Source organism: Vombatus ursinus, unplaced genomic scaffold, assembly GCF_900497805.2.
Source record: "Vombatus ursinus unplaced genomic scaffold, bare-nosed wombat genome assembly UNPS02014810.1, whole genome shotgun sequence".
Taxonomy (NCBI): domain Eukaryota; kingdom Metazoa; phylum Chordata; class Mammalia; order Diprotodontia; family Vombatidae; genus Vombatus; species Vombatus ursinus.
The window spans coordinates 24,983,091-24,997,701 of NW_020954588.1; the positions used below are offsets into that span (position 1 = coordinate 24,983,091).

Consider the following 14,611-nt stretch of genomic DNA (forward strand, 5'->3'; position numbering starts at 1 on the left):
TAGCAACTCCCTAATCAATGGGTACTTAATTTGTTTCCAGTTCTTTAATGGTACAAAAAAGGCTGCTATAAATATATTGATGTATATAGACACTTTCTTTCTTTGACCTGCTTGGGATCTGTGCCTAGCAGTGGAATCACTGGGTCATATGTAGAATGGGACTTGATAAACTTTAAAGGAAAATGTCTTTCCTTCCTTCTTCTGTCTCTTCTCTGCTTCCTTCCTTGCTCCCTTCCTTCCATCCACTTTTCTCTTTCTTCCTCCTTTATCTTCCATACTTCCTTCTTTCCTTCTATATTTCTCTTCCTTGCTTTTTCTCTTTCCTCCTTTCTTCTTCCTTCCTTTCTCCCTTTTTTCCTTCCATCCATCTATCTATGTTTCTCTTTCTTTCTTTCTTTCTTTCTTTCTTTCTTTCTTTCTTTCTTTCTTTCTTTCTTTCTTTCTTTCTTTCTTTCTTTCTTTCTTTCTTCTTTCTCTTCCTTTCTTATGATTTGTACCTAGCTGGGTAGAAAAGTTTAAAAAAAAAAGAAACTGATGATCAAACCATTTTGGTGAGCAATTTGGAACTATGCCCAAAGGGCTATAAAAATGTGCATACTTTTTGACCCAGCAATAGCACTTCTAGGACTATATCCCAAAGAGATCATACAAATGGGAAAAGAACCCACATGTACAAAAATATTTATAGCAGCTCTTTTAGTGGTGACAAAGAATTGGAAATTGAGAGGATGCCCATCAATTGGGGAATGGCTGAACAAATTGTGGTATACGAAAGTAATGGAATACTATTGTGCTATAAGAAATGATGAACAGGCTGACTTTAGAAAAACCTGCAAAGACTTGTATGGTCTGATGCTGAGTGAGGTGAGCAGAACCAGGAGAACAGCCACATTGTGCGATGACTAATATTGATAAACTTAACTATTCTCAGCAATACAAGGATCTAAGACATCTCCAAAGGCTCATGATGGAAAATGCTATCCACAAAGAAGAAAGTACTATGGAGTTTGAATGCAGATCCAAGCATACTATGTGGCATTTTTTTTCTTCTATTGAGTTTTGTTTCCTCTTTCTGGTGGTTCCTCCTATTGGTTCTAATTCTTACTTACAATATCACTAATGTGAAAATATGCTTAATAGGAATGTATATGTATAGCCTATATCAGATTGCACGCCGTTTTGGGGAGGGAAGTGGGGAGGGAGGGGGAGAAAAATTTAAAACTCAAAAGCTTATGGAAGTAATTGTTGATAAATCAAAATAAATTAATTAAAAAGAAGAAATTGGGATAGAGGAAGGGAAAAGAGAGGGGAGAAGAGAATGGATAGAATGCTGGATCTGGAGTCAGGAAGATCTGTATTCCAATCCAGCCTCAGATAGTTACTAGTTGTGTGATCTTGGACAAGTCACTTAACTTCTTCATTTTTCTCATATGTAAAATGGTGATAATAATAGCACCTGTGTCAGAGAGTTGTTGTAAATATTAGATCATATAATATCTATAAAACATTTTCTTCTTAATCTTATTCTTGTTCCTGTTCTCCTCCTCCTCCTACTACTATTACTTCTTCTCCTCCTCTTCCTCCTCCTCGTTCTCCTTCTTCTTCTCCTCTGTTTTCTTCCTTCCTCTCCTCTTCCTCCTCTTCTTCTTATTATATAATCCTTTGAGGTTTACAGAGTACTTCTCTCCAATAATTCTCTGAGGCATGTGGTGTAAGTATTATTATACCCATTTACTATTGTTTGTTATATAATATGTTGAGGTTTACAGAATACTTCCCTCACAACAAACCTCTGAGGCCACTGGTACAAACTATTAGATCCATTTCACAGATAAGAAACTGAGGCTCACAGAGGTTACAAACCAGCCTTGTATCACATATAATTACACTCTCCCACCCCTTGAGAGGTTTGACTTCTCTTTTTCTCTGCTCTAAGTGATAATTAGCAATTTTTTCCCAGACTCCAGAGTGCAGAGTAATCAAAGAAACCACAGGAAATTGAAAAACTGTACCTCAAAGAAAAGAAAAAAAAGAGTTTTGTTTTCCCCTCATTTTACATTTGCTTGATCTTATTCCTCTTTTTCAATGAGGAAGAGTTGAAAGGATAAAAAAATGCATTGGAATGAAGCACAGAAGAGATATGTGAGAAGTCTTACATTTGAAGCATTTTCAGGCTAAGCTGTGCAACAGCACAGGGCACCTTGCTTTATCTGAAGTTAAAAAAAAAAAATGCCTTCCTGGAAAGTAGAGTATAGGCATTGAAAGAAATATCCTTTTATTATGTAAAAACGTGGCTTTGAATTTCAAATATCAGAGAAGTGAAATCAAAAGTCTCATCAGTCCCTTTTTTACTTGATTTGTCTAATAACTTAACTCACCTTGGAGTTTCATATGCAAAGGTTGTGGGGAAGGAAGACATTAGTTTTAATATAAGCACAAAAAGCATTCCCTCAATCAAAAAACCTTCAGTAAGCATCTACTCTTTGGAAGCCATCATTCTAAGAGCTAAAATAGATATAAACAACCCATGGCCCTGATGACCCAAACTCAGGGTTCAGTTCCATGTTGGATCTCAGGGGTAACCCTAAAAGGTTATTTTATTTTTGACTTAAATATCCTTACACAGAGTTTACTTTATGAAATCTCTGAATATTCTCATATTTTGATTTCCATAAATACAGCAACAAATTCCCATTCCCACTACAACTAGTTGAGGTAACAAATGCATATGAGGTAGAGGATGGTCATTATTCTACCCTATCCAAAGTATTATTAATTCCTCATGGGATGAGGGAAAAGAAATTCCCATCTCTCACTTGCTACATTTCTGAAGGAAGACAGAAGGGAAAAGGGAGAAGAAAATAGAGAGGGATGAGTTCTCTTTAATGCATGAACATAGAGATATGGTTCCTTTGGTGAGACAAGTCTGTTTTCCTAGAGTCCTAGGCAAAATCTCACCTGAAGGCCAGCATAGAGAAGCCCGACACTGGAAAAACAATCAAATGTTAGTCCTCTAAACCAGACGTGAAAAAAAAAAAAGAGACTCCTGCTGCTTCCCAGAGGAAAGCAATTTCACTGGGTTATGAGGTAGGGGATGGCTAAGATTCAGATAGGTAGACCAATGGATATGTCGTATTTGATAGGCTCTAACCTCCTCTTCACCTTAACTCTTTTCTGCCTTGATGTTTTTCTGTTGTTCTATTGCTCAAACACAACCAACAAAGCCATGACTAAAAGGAGCTAAGCTTCCATATTCTGTTCTCCCTTGGACCTCACCTTAACTCCAGCTCTTTTCTAACCTGCATGTTACCTTCCCTCCTTCCCAACCTTTACCTCTTTCTCTGAGAACTGTTGTCAAGTCACCATGACCATTAACACATCACTCTAGAGTTCCATAATCATTTTTGTGAGTTTCCTAACCATAACTACCTACCCTGACCATCACTCTCCTCAATATGCTATCTCCATCATTGGCATAATAAGTTCCTTAAGGGCCTAGCACACCTCACTTTTGCATTTGAAGCCCCAGCACTTAGTGCCATATTTGGCACATGATAAGAGATTAATTACTATCTTTCATTCATTCTATGGGGAGAGATACTTTCATTTAATTGATACAAGAATGCATGATCAATCCTCTCCCTTTATCCAGATATGAACAAGACACAGTTCCTGCCTACAAGGTGCTTATGTGCTAGGAGGAGATACAGACTTCATGCAGATAAATATAGAACAAACAGGTATGTACTTTCAGAAATACTACTACGAGAGTCCAAAAGAGCTGAGATGCCATATCTAATTATGATCAAAGAGATGTTACATGAGCTGGATTTTGAAAGGTGGGTACAATTTCAACAGAAGTTAAGTGAGGAACAGAATGATTCACACATAAAGAACATGACATATATAGATAGATTAAATATAGATCGAAATGATATATAGACAAATTGTTCCAAAAGTCTTAGTGTATGCTTTTGGGACATGCTGTCTATGTTTATATCTATATATGCTTTTAAACCTTAAAACTGCACTAATGCATATCTAAATGCACTGCTAAAACTCAAAACTGCACCAAAATTATTGGGATATCCTGTCTGTCTCTCTCTCTATCTACATGCTATTAAAGATTAAAATTTCACTAAGAACTTGGGGACAGCATGCTCAACATGCTGGAGCCAGATAAGTGAGGGCACTGAAAGCTAGGCATTATTCTACAGGAAAATGTGGATTCATTTAATTAAATTCTTTTTGTTGTTGTTTTTCATTCAACTAACCTCTATTAAGTACCGACTGTAAGCATGGAATATGGAAAGGCATAGGAGCAGTGGTGTAATCTGAACAGATCTATGAAGAGGGAAGATTAACATGGCAGCTGTGTGTAGGATAGGTTGAAGAGAGAATCCATTCTGATTAGGTAGATAGACTGGTTTGAGGGTTATTGTAATAATTTAAGTGAGAGGTAATAAGGGCCCGAACAAGGCTTGTGGAAGTAAGAATAAGGAATGGTCTAGATAAGGAACTGAAGGATTTAAGATAGGACTAGTGGGGTTTGATAGAAGGGGGTGTTACCTCAAAGAAGAATTTAAAGACTTGTTCAAACACTAATCAAGGAGCAAATGGTGTTAATCCCAGTAGTCAAGTATTCATTATTTTTTTTTTCCTTAGGAGTAGAAATGAATATACAAGGAACATTCTGTCAATCGATCAACAAGCATTCATTAAGAGCTTTCTCTGCACCAGGTGCTGTACTGAGCACCTGGGATACAAAGAGAGGCAAAAATTATTTCTTGCTCTCAAAGAGTTTACCTTTCTACAGTGGAGACAAAATATATGCTAGTAGCTGGCATTTATATATTGCATTAAGGATTGTAAAGCACTTTAAATATTATTGCATTTGATCCTCACAACAACCATGACAGTTAGGTGTTATTATTATTATTTTCAGCTGCTGTCTATAGTATACTATTCTACCAAGTCACAGAAAAGACATATCAGGAAGGAAACCAAATGTGATTGCTTTCTTTCTCAATCACCAACTCTCCCCCAAAGGATCTAAATAATACTTTTAGCATACCAAAGTAATATCATCAGTCTACCAAGAGATGTGAATGGAATCCTAAGGGAGTTATTTGTTAAGAAAGGTTATCAGCTAAGGTGAAGGGGAGGAAAAGCCCACATTTTAGCAGTAAATACTACAGAATCTGTAGCATAAAGCATTGATAAAACCATGATCACTTAGTGAAAAACACTGGGTACAAGCTACTATCAGCCACGAGGTCATTCTGTAGGAAAATAAAAATGTCAATTCAAGGATGGAAATTCTTATTTCTAGCCAAGTCTAAAAAGGGTCTCTATACTTAGGAAGTCTATGTGTCTCAGGCATCACTACTCTAATTAGCTAATTCAATTTATATGTTATCTTACTCTTACTTAATGGAAAAGAGATAAGTGGACCTTCTTATACAGGAAGAAAACAATCTATAAAGAATGCAGAGGTATCAAAACAAATATAAGAGCCAATGACCAGAAACAAGCCAATACAGGTTTCATCAACAACACGTCGTGGAAACTAGCTTCATGTCCTTTTTGGACAATGTCACTAAACTGATGGATAATGGAGACAATGTAGTCATAATGTACCTAGATTTTTAGCAGATTTTGATGAAGCTATTCTTAGGGAAAACGTGGAAATATGTAGGTTAGACAACAGTAACACTAGATGTATTTGGGTTTGTTGAATAGCTAGAATAAACAGTAATCATTGTTATATGTCAACTTGGAAGGACATCTCCAGGACAGCACCCCAATGATTTGTGCTTGGCCCATGCAGTTTAACCTTTTGATTTGTTTGCTTGTTTGTTTTGTCAATGACTTGGCTAAACGTATAGACAGGGTGCTTCTCGGTGACAACCCAAAGTTAGGAAAGATCACTAACATACTAGATGAATAAGTCTAGAACCTAAAATATCTTGACAAGCTAGAAAATTGACAAATATGATACAGTTTAATAGGGATAAAATGTAAAGTGGGTTCAAGAAAGCAACTCCCCAAAGTGAAATGGCTACATGATAGTTCATATGAAAAAGATCTGTGATTTTTAATGAAATGATAACTCAGTAAGTCAACAGTTTGGTAAAAACAGAATCTAATAATTTTTCAACATAAAATTTCATACAATAAACTAAAATAATCATAATTAAAGCCATGGTTATTTCATTTCATTTCAAATAAACACTATTTCCCAAGGGGGAAAAACATCTAATTAGTCACACAAAAGGACAGAGAGACCAAAATCCTTAAGGAGATAGAAGATCTGACAGAGTCAAGAAGTTCTGGGTCAAGATCCCATCCCAGAAATTTACAAATTGTTTTGCCCTGGAAAAGTCATTCAACTCCTCTGAGCTTCAGTAAAAATATTCATAGCCTCGTAGAGTTGTGATGACTAAATGAGGCAATGTGCTTTTTGAGCCTGAAAGCACTATAGACTTAGCAATTATTGTTACTATTATTGTTGTTACTATTGCTCTCTTCAAGAAATTAGTAGGGCTTCATTTGGAAGATTATTGAGGAAATTAAGAAGGACAGATTTCCTTAATCTCACAAGTATTTATCAAACATTTGCTTTGTGCCCAATACTATATCAGGTACTGGATACAAAATAAGTATGTGACATTCCCCTTCTTCCAAAAAAGAAAGGTATGAAATATGATTGAAAGTAGCATAAAATAAAGTGATGATTATACGTTCAAACAATAAATATAAGAGGGAAGCAGGGTCTTTGGGGAGAGTGGTCACTTTATGTAGTATGAATTTAAGAGCTTCAGGAAAATCCACTTGCCCTTGAAAATAGTTCCCCCAGCTCACAATATCTGAAATTCCACAACTAAAACGTTATTCCTTTTTCTGTAAGGAAAAATCCTGTTACTTATAGATCCACGGGTGCACTCAGTTTAGAGAGATATCATCCAGGAAGAGTGAGAGGGAGAAGAGTCCAGTGGTGGTCATTAGTGACTCCATGCTGATGTGTACTAATGTGGCCATCTGTCAACCCGGCATGAAAAACATAGAAACCAGTCATTTCCCAAAGTAGGGAGAAATTAACTTGGGTCTCGAAGTGTTAGGTAGCTGATATTCAGATAGGTGTGGAAAGAATGATTCAGAAGAAGGGAAATGAAGATAAACAAAGTATTGAGGCGAGGACAAGCATGACGACTTGCCCATCACACAATTAGTGAGTGACCGAGTCTAGTTTTGAAATTAGGTATTACTGATTCCAGGTCCAGTGAAGAAAGGATTAGACCTTGAGGAACACACACCTTTATGAGACAAGAAGAGGAAAATCAGAAAATGACAGAAGAAAATTGGGAGGGAGATATGCAGAGATTAAATGGGAGAGGAAGGATCATAGAGAAAGAAAGGGAATGGAAATGCAGTTTGTAGGAGAAGTTGAAAAGAAGAAAAGAATGTAAGGGGAAGAAAGCCTGCAGGAAAGAATAGACAAGGAAAGAAGGATGAAGGGAGAGGAAGAAGAACATAAAGAAAGGGAGGAAACATAAAAACACTGTAGCCTGGAGAATAATGAAAAAGGCTGCATTGCTGAATTTATAAAATATACGGAAAATGTGCAATTATCACAGCACTCTGAAAAACAAAATCCTAATTGGGGGACATATGTCATCCCAGAGGCAGCTCATCTTCACAGCCTGATTTCAGGCTTGACAGGAAATTTACACGATCAATGAGAACTGGCAAGTAATTTTCAAAATCTCCGTGGCATGTTGACTGCCCATTTTAAAGACCTAGTTTAGAAGGAGAGTAGAGGGAGGGTAATAAATGGTTATCCCCTGCGTACACCTTTGACCATATACAGGTGATGATTAGCAAAAAGTAACTAAGGGCTTGTTTTGGCCTCACCTGGAATGAAAATCAAGACTTTGTGTGGGGCTTATCATGGCTACTTGAGACTGAGCAAGGCAAGATGCTACAAAAGCCCACAGTGGAGATTTGGCGTAGGGCTCCTCTGCCACATTGGCTTAAAAATCAAGCTACTGACTAGTCATGTGACCTTGGGCACATCCTTTAAACCTCTTTGTACTTCAGCATTCCTGCTTCTGAAAGAGAGTGACATCAGCTGTCCTTCTATTAAACAATCAGGCAATGTTGTGTAGTGGATAGGGTACTGAACCAGGAATCAAGAAGACCTGGGTTCAAATCCCTTCTCAGACATGGTTTGTGCTACCCTGGGCAAGTCATTTAATTTCTCTGTGCCTTAGTATATTAATCTATATGCTATGGATGTGATGACCTCTAAGGTCCCTTCCAGCTCTAATTCATGATACTGTGAACCCCCCCCAGCTCCATATTCCAAGGGCTTGGAAGATTTAGAGCCAGAAGGGACCTAAAAGCTTATATAGACCAACTGCTTCAATTTACATTTGAGGAAACTTAGGTCCTAGGAGACAGAGGCAGGAATGAAACCCAGGTCTTCTGACCCTGCCAATTTCTAAGTAAGAAAGCTAGAGAACATGGTGCAGGAGACACTTTGGTGTCCTCAAAGGGAGTGATAAAGTTTAAATGAAGAGCTTCAACTATGTGCATACCTACGCCAAGGTCTATAACCGTTGAGGCAGAGCTCAAAGGCTACCCCTTTCACGGATTCCACAGATGTGCACCAGATATGTCCCTCTTTTCTAGTCAGCTCTCACAGCATGATGCTCACAACTCTTCTGTGTGTCTGTGCTCAGGACAGGGGGATTGTGGCTCCATTTGTAACCAAAGCATATTGAAGCCTTCTCCCTACCTCAAAGCCTTACAAGGTGGCCTAAATCTCCACGAGCTTCCATGATTTATCCTGGGTTATACAGCCAATACTTGTCAAAGGTCTTCCTGGCTTTGAGGCCAAGTGTTTATCCAATACGCAGTACTGCCTCTCTCCTCCACATTTATGATGAAATTAGTAATTTTATAGTAATAATTAGCAAATTTTATTTCCTTCCAAATGTTTTATCTTTGGAGGTTGGGGGAGCAAAAGGAGAAGTGGCCGTTCTCTGTATCTCCCCCTCAGCATCGAGCAGAGATGGAGGTGGTCAGTTCATCTTTTTAGAACTTTTATACCATTTAGAGGAGGAAAAACACATCTGTTGTAGTCAGTTTAGCTGATAGCCTATGTGGCATTGAAAACCTTGATCAGAAGATTCATCTTGCTAGGTATGACTCTTGGTTCAGTGGATGGCAGCTTTTTTTGAAATGTGTAAAGATGCTTAATGGTATCTGCCATCATTCTTGGGTGGAATCCAGAAGGTAAAGAGAATAAATGTCAATATGCACAACATCTGGAAAAAGTGAGTTGAATAGCTGCCTTATCTGAAGAGCTCAAAAGTAACAGTACTGGCTACACGCATATTTATGTGTCTATGTGTATATACACGTATACATATCTACATGTATATCTTTATGCTTCACTACTTCCAACTATCTCAGTAGAAACAGTACTAGCTTTGGGCAAGAAGACTTTGGTTCCAATTCTGCCTTGTTATCCCAGGCAAATCAATCAACCCAGTTAACTCTGGCAACTTCTTAAGACTTATGGTGATGAAATAAAAAATCCAAACTCCCATCCAAAAAATAATAACAAAAACAATAACAGCTAACATACATGGGTTCTTAAGTTTCACAAAATGTGTTAAATATACTACCTTATTTGAAATAATCACAACAAAATCAAGCATCGCTGATTTCATTCATCCTGGGTGTGATGAAAAGAACTCTGAATTTGGAATCCAAAGATCTGGGTTCAAATCTCAGATCTTGGCTTTGCCATTTACATTCTGGGTGAACTTAGGCAATACACTTAATTCTTGGGCCTCATCAGTAAAATGAAGGCAGCTGGCTTTTAAAGTCTCATCAATTCAGAATCTATGATCATATGATCATCCTATTAACATAATCCTCTGCTTGCCTTTGGCAGTGTCATTGGACTGTGAGCTCCTTGGGAGCAGAAATTGGTTTTTACTTTTTTTTTTTTTAAATCCCCAGTTCTTAGCACAGTGTCTGAAACATATTAACTATTTAACAATTGTTTGCTGACTGACTTACTGATCTTGGGCAAGTCATTTATGGTCCTCAGTTTCCTCATCTGTAAAATGAGTGCATTTGACTAGTTCTCTAAGGTCCCTTCCAGCTGGAAATCTATACTAAACTGTAGATAAAAATCAAGGTCTATTTGGGGAGAGGGCATACGAGTGGTTCACCATTAACCCACAGTCAATCTTCTTACGTTTTGATTTCTGCTGCGAAGCCAGATTTCAGCTGGGGGTTGATAAAAGAGGGACCCATATTGCTTATGCTCTGAGGTTCATTTCTCTTTTGCCTCTGATTATTTTCCCAGGTTTGAGTGCACTTAATCACCAATTAAGGTATGTCTGAAGGACCTGAAGTCCCCCGGGGATGGCCTTTAGCTAGATCCACATGATGGCTAAAACAGGCCCTGATGAAGGCTCCAGAATACAGCCCTCCACCATCACCACTGAGCACAATACATACTAGTTTGCAGAAAAGAAAGGAATGACGGTCTGCAAATTACATTTCATTGTAGAAAAATACTCTGATTCTTTCCTGAACACAGCATTGTACTTTTTCAAATCATACCCCTTTTAAAGGAAAAAGAAATGATTACTACAACAGACTCACATGTGAATCAGCATTGATTAGGACAAGAGAGTTCTACCTTGTTTTGTGGTCAAGGTCTCTTTCATTAAGTGAAGAGAACATGTCCCACTCCTTTTTTAAAGGATTAATCATCAGATGAAAAGATAGGAGGAGTTCTGCATGTTTGCAAAGTACATTTATACAACACAACCTAACTCATGTTTAATTATCCGAAACCGAGACTAATGACTGGTACGCGAGCCTTCTCTGTCTGTCCCTACAAAGTCTAAATATTTGACAATAGCTAAATCTCCAGATGCTGCCCCACTGCCATTCTGCTTCTGATTATTCCCTCATCCAAACAACTGACAAATGGGAATTCATGCCTGCTGCCACCTAAAACACAGAGAGGTGGGATGCCAGGCACGAGGCATCCTGTTTTTTGTTTGTGCGCTGGTATGAGCCATAATTAGCACACGGCACAATTTATCCTTTTCTCCTCGGCAGTCGGGGCTATCAAAAGGCAAATCTGTTACTGTATTCAAAAATAAAATCCAAGCTCATTCATTACCGTGCTTTGAAATACCTTTCTAGGGTAAAATGATGAATTTACACAGGAAACTCCTAAAGGAAGGAAATGGTATTTTTCTATCGATATTGTGCCCAAACCAGTGCTCCTGAAACTTCCGATCTCTCAGAGGAAATGACTTACCATTCCCCCTAGACTATAAAAAGTGAATGCATCTTCTAAATGGTACCAAAGATAGGAATAGATAGTTCTAGGTAAATCTCAAAGAATAAATGTAATTTAATGATGTTAAAACAAAACAAAATGTTAATCCTGATCTGCCTACACTTGTACAAATTTGGCCATTGCCTTCCCATTAAAATCATTTCACTGAAATGAATTTTCCAGAAAACAGAATTATGGATTTGGAGTAGTCTGGAGCAAAGAGTTTATCATGGAATTTAGTTATGCCTATTCATATATTCGGTTGAGACAGACAATGAAGAGAGGTCATGGGAATTGGTGATGTTGAAAACCTGGGGAGTCAAGGCACTTAAAAGGGCTAGCATGAAATGGGGGAAAGAAACCTGTGAGCCAAGCACAGATCCTAAGGGACCTGGAGGCAACAGCAACAAAAATTCTGAGCATGATGGAATGAAATTTTGAGATCATGGTTGCAGAGGGCTGATGGCAGTGGGCAGCCCTAAGAATGGCACTGGGGAATGAGGAGAAGGACAACTCTTCCTCTTGGCTTTATATGTTGAAAGTCTAAGAGAAGAAGAGAGGGTATAAGGCCCATTGGGTCTTCAGGAGAAAGCTAGATTCCTTATGACCCTGCCAAGAAGAAATAAGAGTTGCGGCATGCCCTGGGTTTTAACATGGTACATCAAGTTTTAATTTCTTACCAACCTAACAAATATTCATTAGATGCTTCAAATAAAAGTATCCTTTTAGCAACTAAGTACCATGAAATATATGATATGCTATCAACTCGTCTGGGGCTGGAGATATAGTACATTTGCAAAACTCACATCTAAGTAGAGGATTCTTATGCAATTTCTTGGAGTAAGGAAAAATCTTGAGTCTAGACAATCTATAGAGAGACTGATCATGGATACCTAACAATTAGCCAACAGCAGCTCAATTCCATCAATTAATTTTTAAATAGGGCTATGAATGTTTCTATCTCCTATGACATAGTCCTCATGAGGCAACTCTAGAAAGACGGCCACCATTGCTCATGTTACAATCATCTACCTCCATACCATGGGGCACAGAGCAAGATTTCCACGACACTTACCTGAAAAGCTTCTTGATATCTTCTGCTTTGATCTCTTTGAGGATATCCTGGTACAGCTGAGGATCTGACATTCTTGGAGAAGGATCCTGGGAGGGGCATTTTGTATGTGCATAATATCCAATCACAATCCCCAAAATAAATAAGAGGGTCAGAGTGCAAAAGATTTTGGAGAAGCGGAAAATATTACAGTAGCTATTCTTTGGTGTGGTCCTTGGGTAACGGCTCACGTAGTCTGAGTCCTCCTGAAGTCTCTGGAACCTTCCTTTGGGGGATGTGGCTGGCTGAATGGAATCGAGATCCAGGTCCCCAGTTTCTGAATTCCCCAAATTCTGGTTCTCAGCACCATCAAGCTGAAAACGGTCAAAGCCAGGCTCCTCCAACTCCTGTTCCATGTCCCATTCCAGGTCAAGGGCAGTGGCCTGAAGGTCATCGTTGTCTAAGTACTGAGAATGTCCGGGGGCTCTCTGATCTGCATTCACCTTTTGATAGGCCATCTTTTTACCTGTTCAAATCACGAAAAAAAAATGGGTGTTTATTTCATTCCAACACATAGATTAGATGGCCTTTCCATATCTCCCATCTCTCTAATTACTATCATCACTGCTACTGATAAAAAAAAAAAAACAAAAACATAGTATTTTAAAGTTTTGCTAATCACATTACATACATCTTATGATCCTCACAAATAGGTGCTATTACTGACCCCATTTTACAGAAGAGGAAACTGAGGCTGAGATAGATTAAATGATTTACTTAAAGTCACATGGCTGGTAAGTGTCTGACACAGGTTTTGAATTCAGGTCCTCCTAACTCTAAGTCCAGTGGACTCTCCATTAAGCTATGCACTACCTCTATCACTTTCTCTCTCAATAGCGGATATTTACATAGTACTTACTATGGACCAGGTATTATGCTAAGTGCTTTACAAATATTATCTCATTATATTCACTTATTTACATACATATCTTTTCCTCCTGGTAGAATATAGGCTTTTGGAGGTCAGGGACTGTTTCATTTTAATTTTGCATTCCAAGTACTTAGCATAGTACCTGGCAAATAATTGGCATTTAAGAAATGTTTATTTATTGCACTCAGGAGGTTCCCAGTAAGAAGTTGTTGAATTACGTCGATATTGGTTCAGAACTTATGGTCATCTGCTAACCATAATAAAAGAAAAGCATTTATATTACTCAAATATTTTATTATTTTGGGGAAGGAGAACCAAACACCTGCTCCATGCAGCATTGTACTAGGCACAGAAGGGAAAGAAAAAGGGCATAAATCTCCATTCTTTTTCATGAAAGAGTTCATAACCTGAGGTCTGTAGGCTTTATATTTTTTGTTGCTGTTCAGTCATTTTTCAGTTGTGTCTGACTTCGTAATCCCATTTGATGGTTTCTTTGCAAAGATACTGTGAGGGTTTGCCATTTCCTTCTCCAGCTCATTTTATAGATGAAGAAACTGAGGCAAACAGGGCTCAGTAACTTGACCAGAGTCATACAGCTAGTAAGCGTCTGAGGACATATTTGAACTCAGGAAGATGAGTCTTCCTGATTCCAGACCCAACATTCTAACCACTGTGTCACCTAGCTGCCCTAGAATATATCTATATACCTATCTATACACACACACATATATGTGTATATATTAGCATAACTGTGTTCCTTTGTAATCCTGTGGATTTTATTTTATGTATTTAAAAACATTATTCTGAGAAAAGGTTCATAGGTTTCACCAGAATGGCCCAAAGGGTTCCATCACACACACACACACACACACACACACACACACACAGTAAAGAACCCTGTTGTACCAGGAATTAAAGAATTTATAGATAAGAAGGAAACGGACAGAAGCAGGACATCAAGAGAGACCACTCTTTGATAAAGTACGGCCTGAAATGTGAGAAGGTAACAGGCCAGGGAAATAGGATCATAATACTTAAAACTGGAAATGACATGAGAAGTCATAAGATCATTGATTTAGAGATGGAAGGGACCTTCAAGTTATTGGGTCTACTCAAAAACCTCCCATTTTACAAATGAGGAAAATAAGAGGCCGGGAGATCTTTTATTCTATCCTATCTGTGGACATGCTGCATCTTCCCCTTCAACCCCAGCAGAATATAAGCCACTCAAAGTAAGGGATGGTTGAGC

At 38.2% G+C, this 14,611-nt stretch overlaps 1 protein-coding gene across 3 annotated transcripts in view; it reads right to left on the bottom strand.

Moving 5' to 3' along the window:
- The window catches only part of NAALADL2 (N-acetylated alpha-linked acidic dipeptidase like 2), a 1,445,704-nt gene that overhangs the window by 753,788 nt on the left and 677,305 nt on the right, over positions 1-14,611 (bottom strand). For all 3 annotated transcript variants that reach the window (XM_027875745.1, XM_027875744.1, XM_027875746.1), the window contains one exon: positions 12,456-12,957. In XM_027875745.1, the coding sequence (XP_027731546.1) occupies positions 12,456-12,949 (494 nt within the window). In that variant the 5' untranslated portion in view covers positions 12,950-12,957. The remainder of the gene's footprint in view (positions 1-12,455; positions 12,958-14,611) is intronic.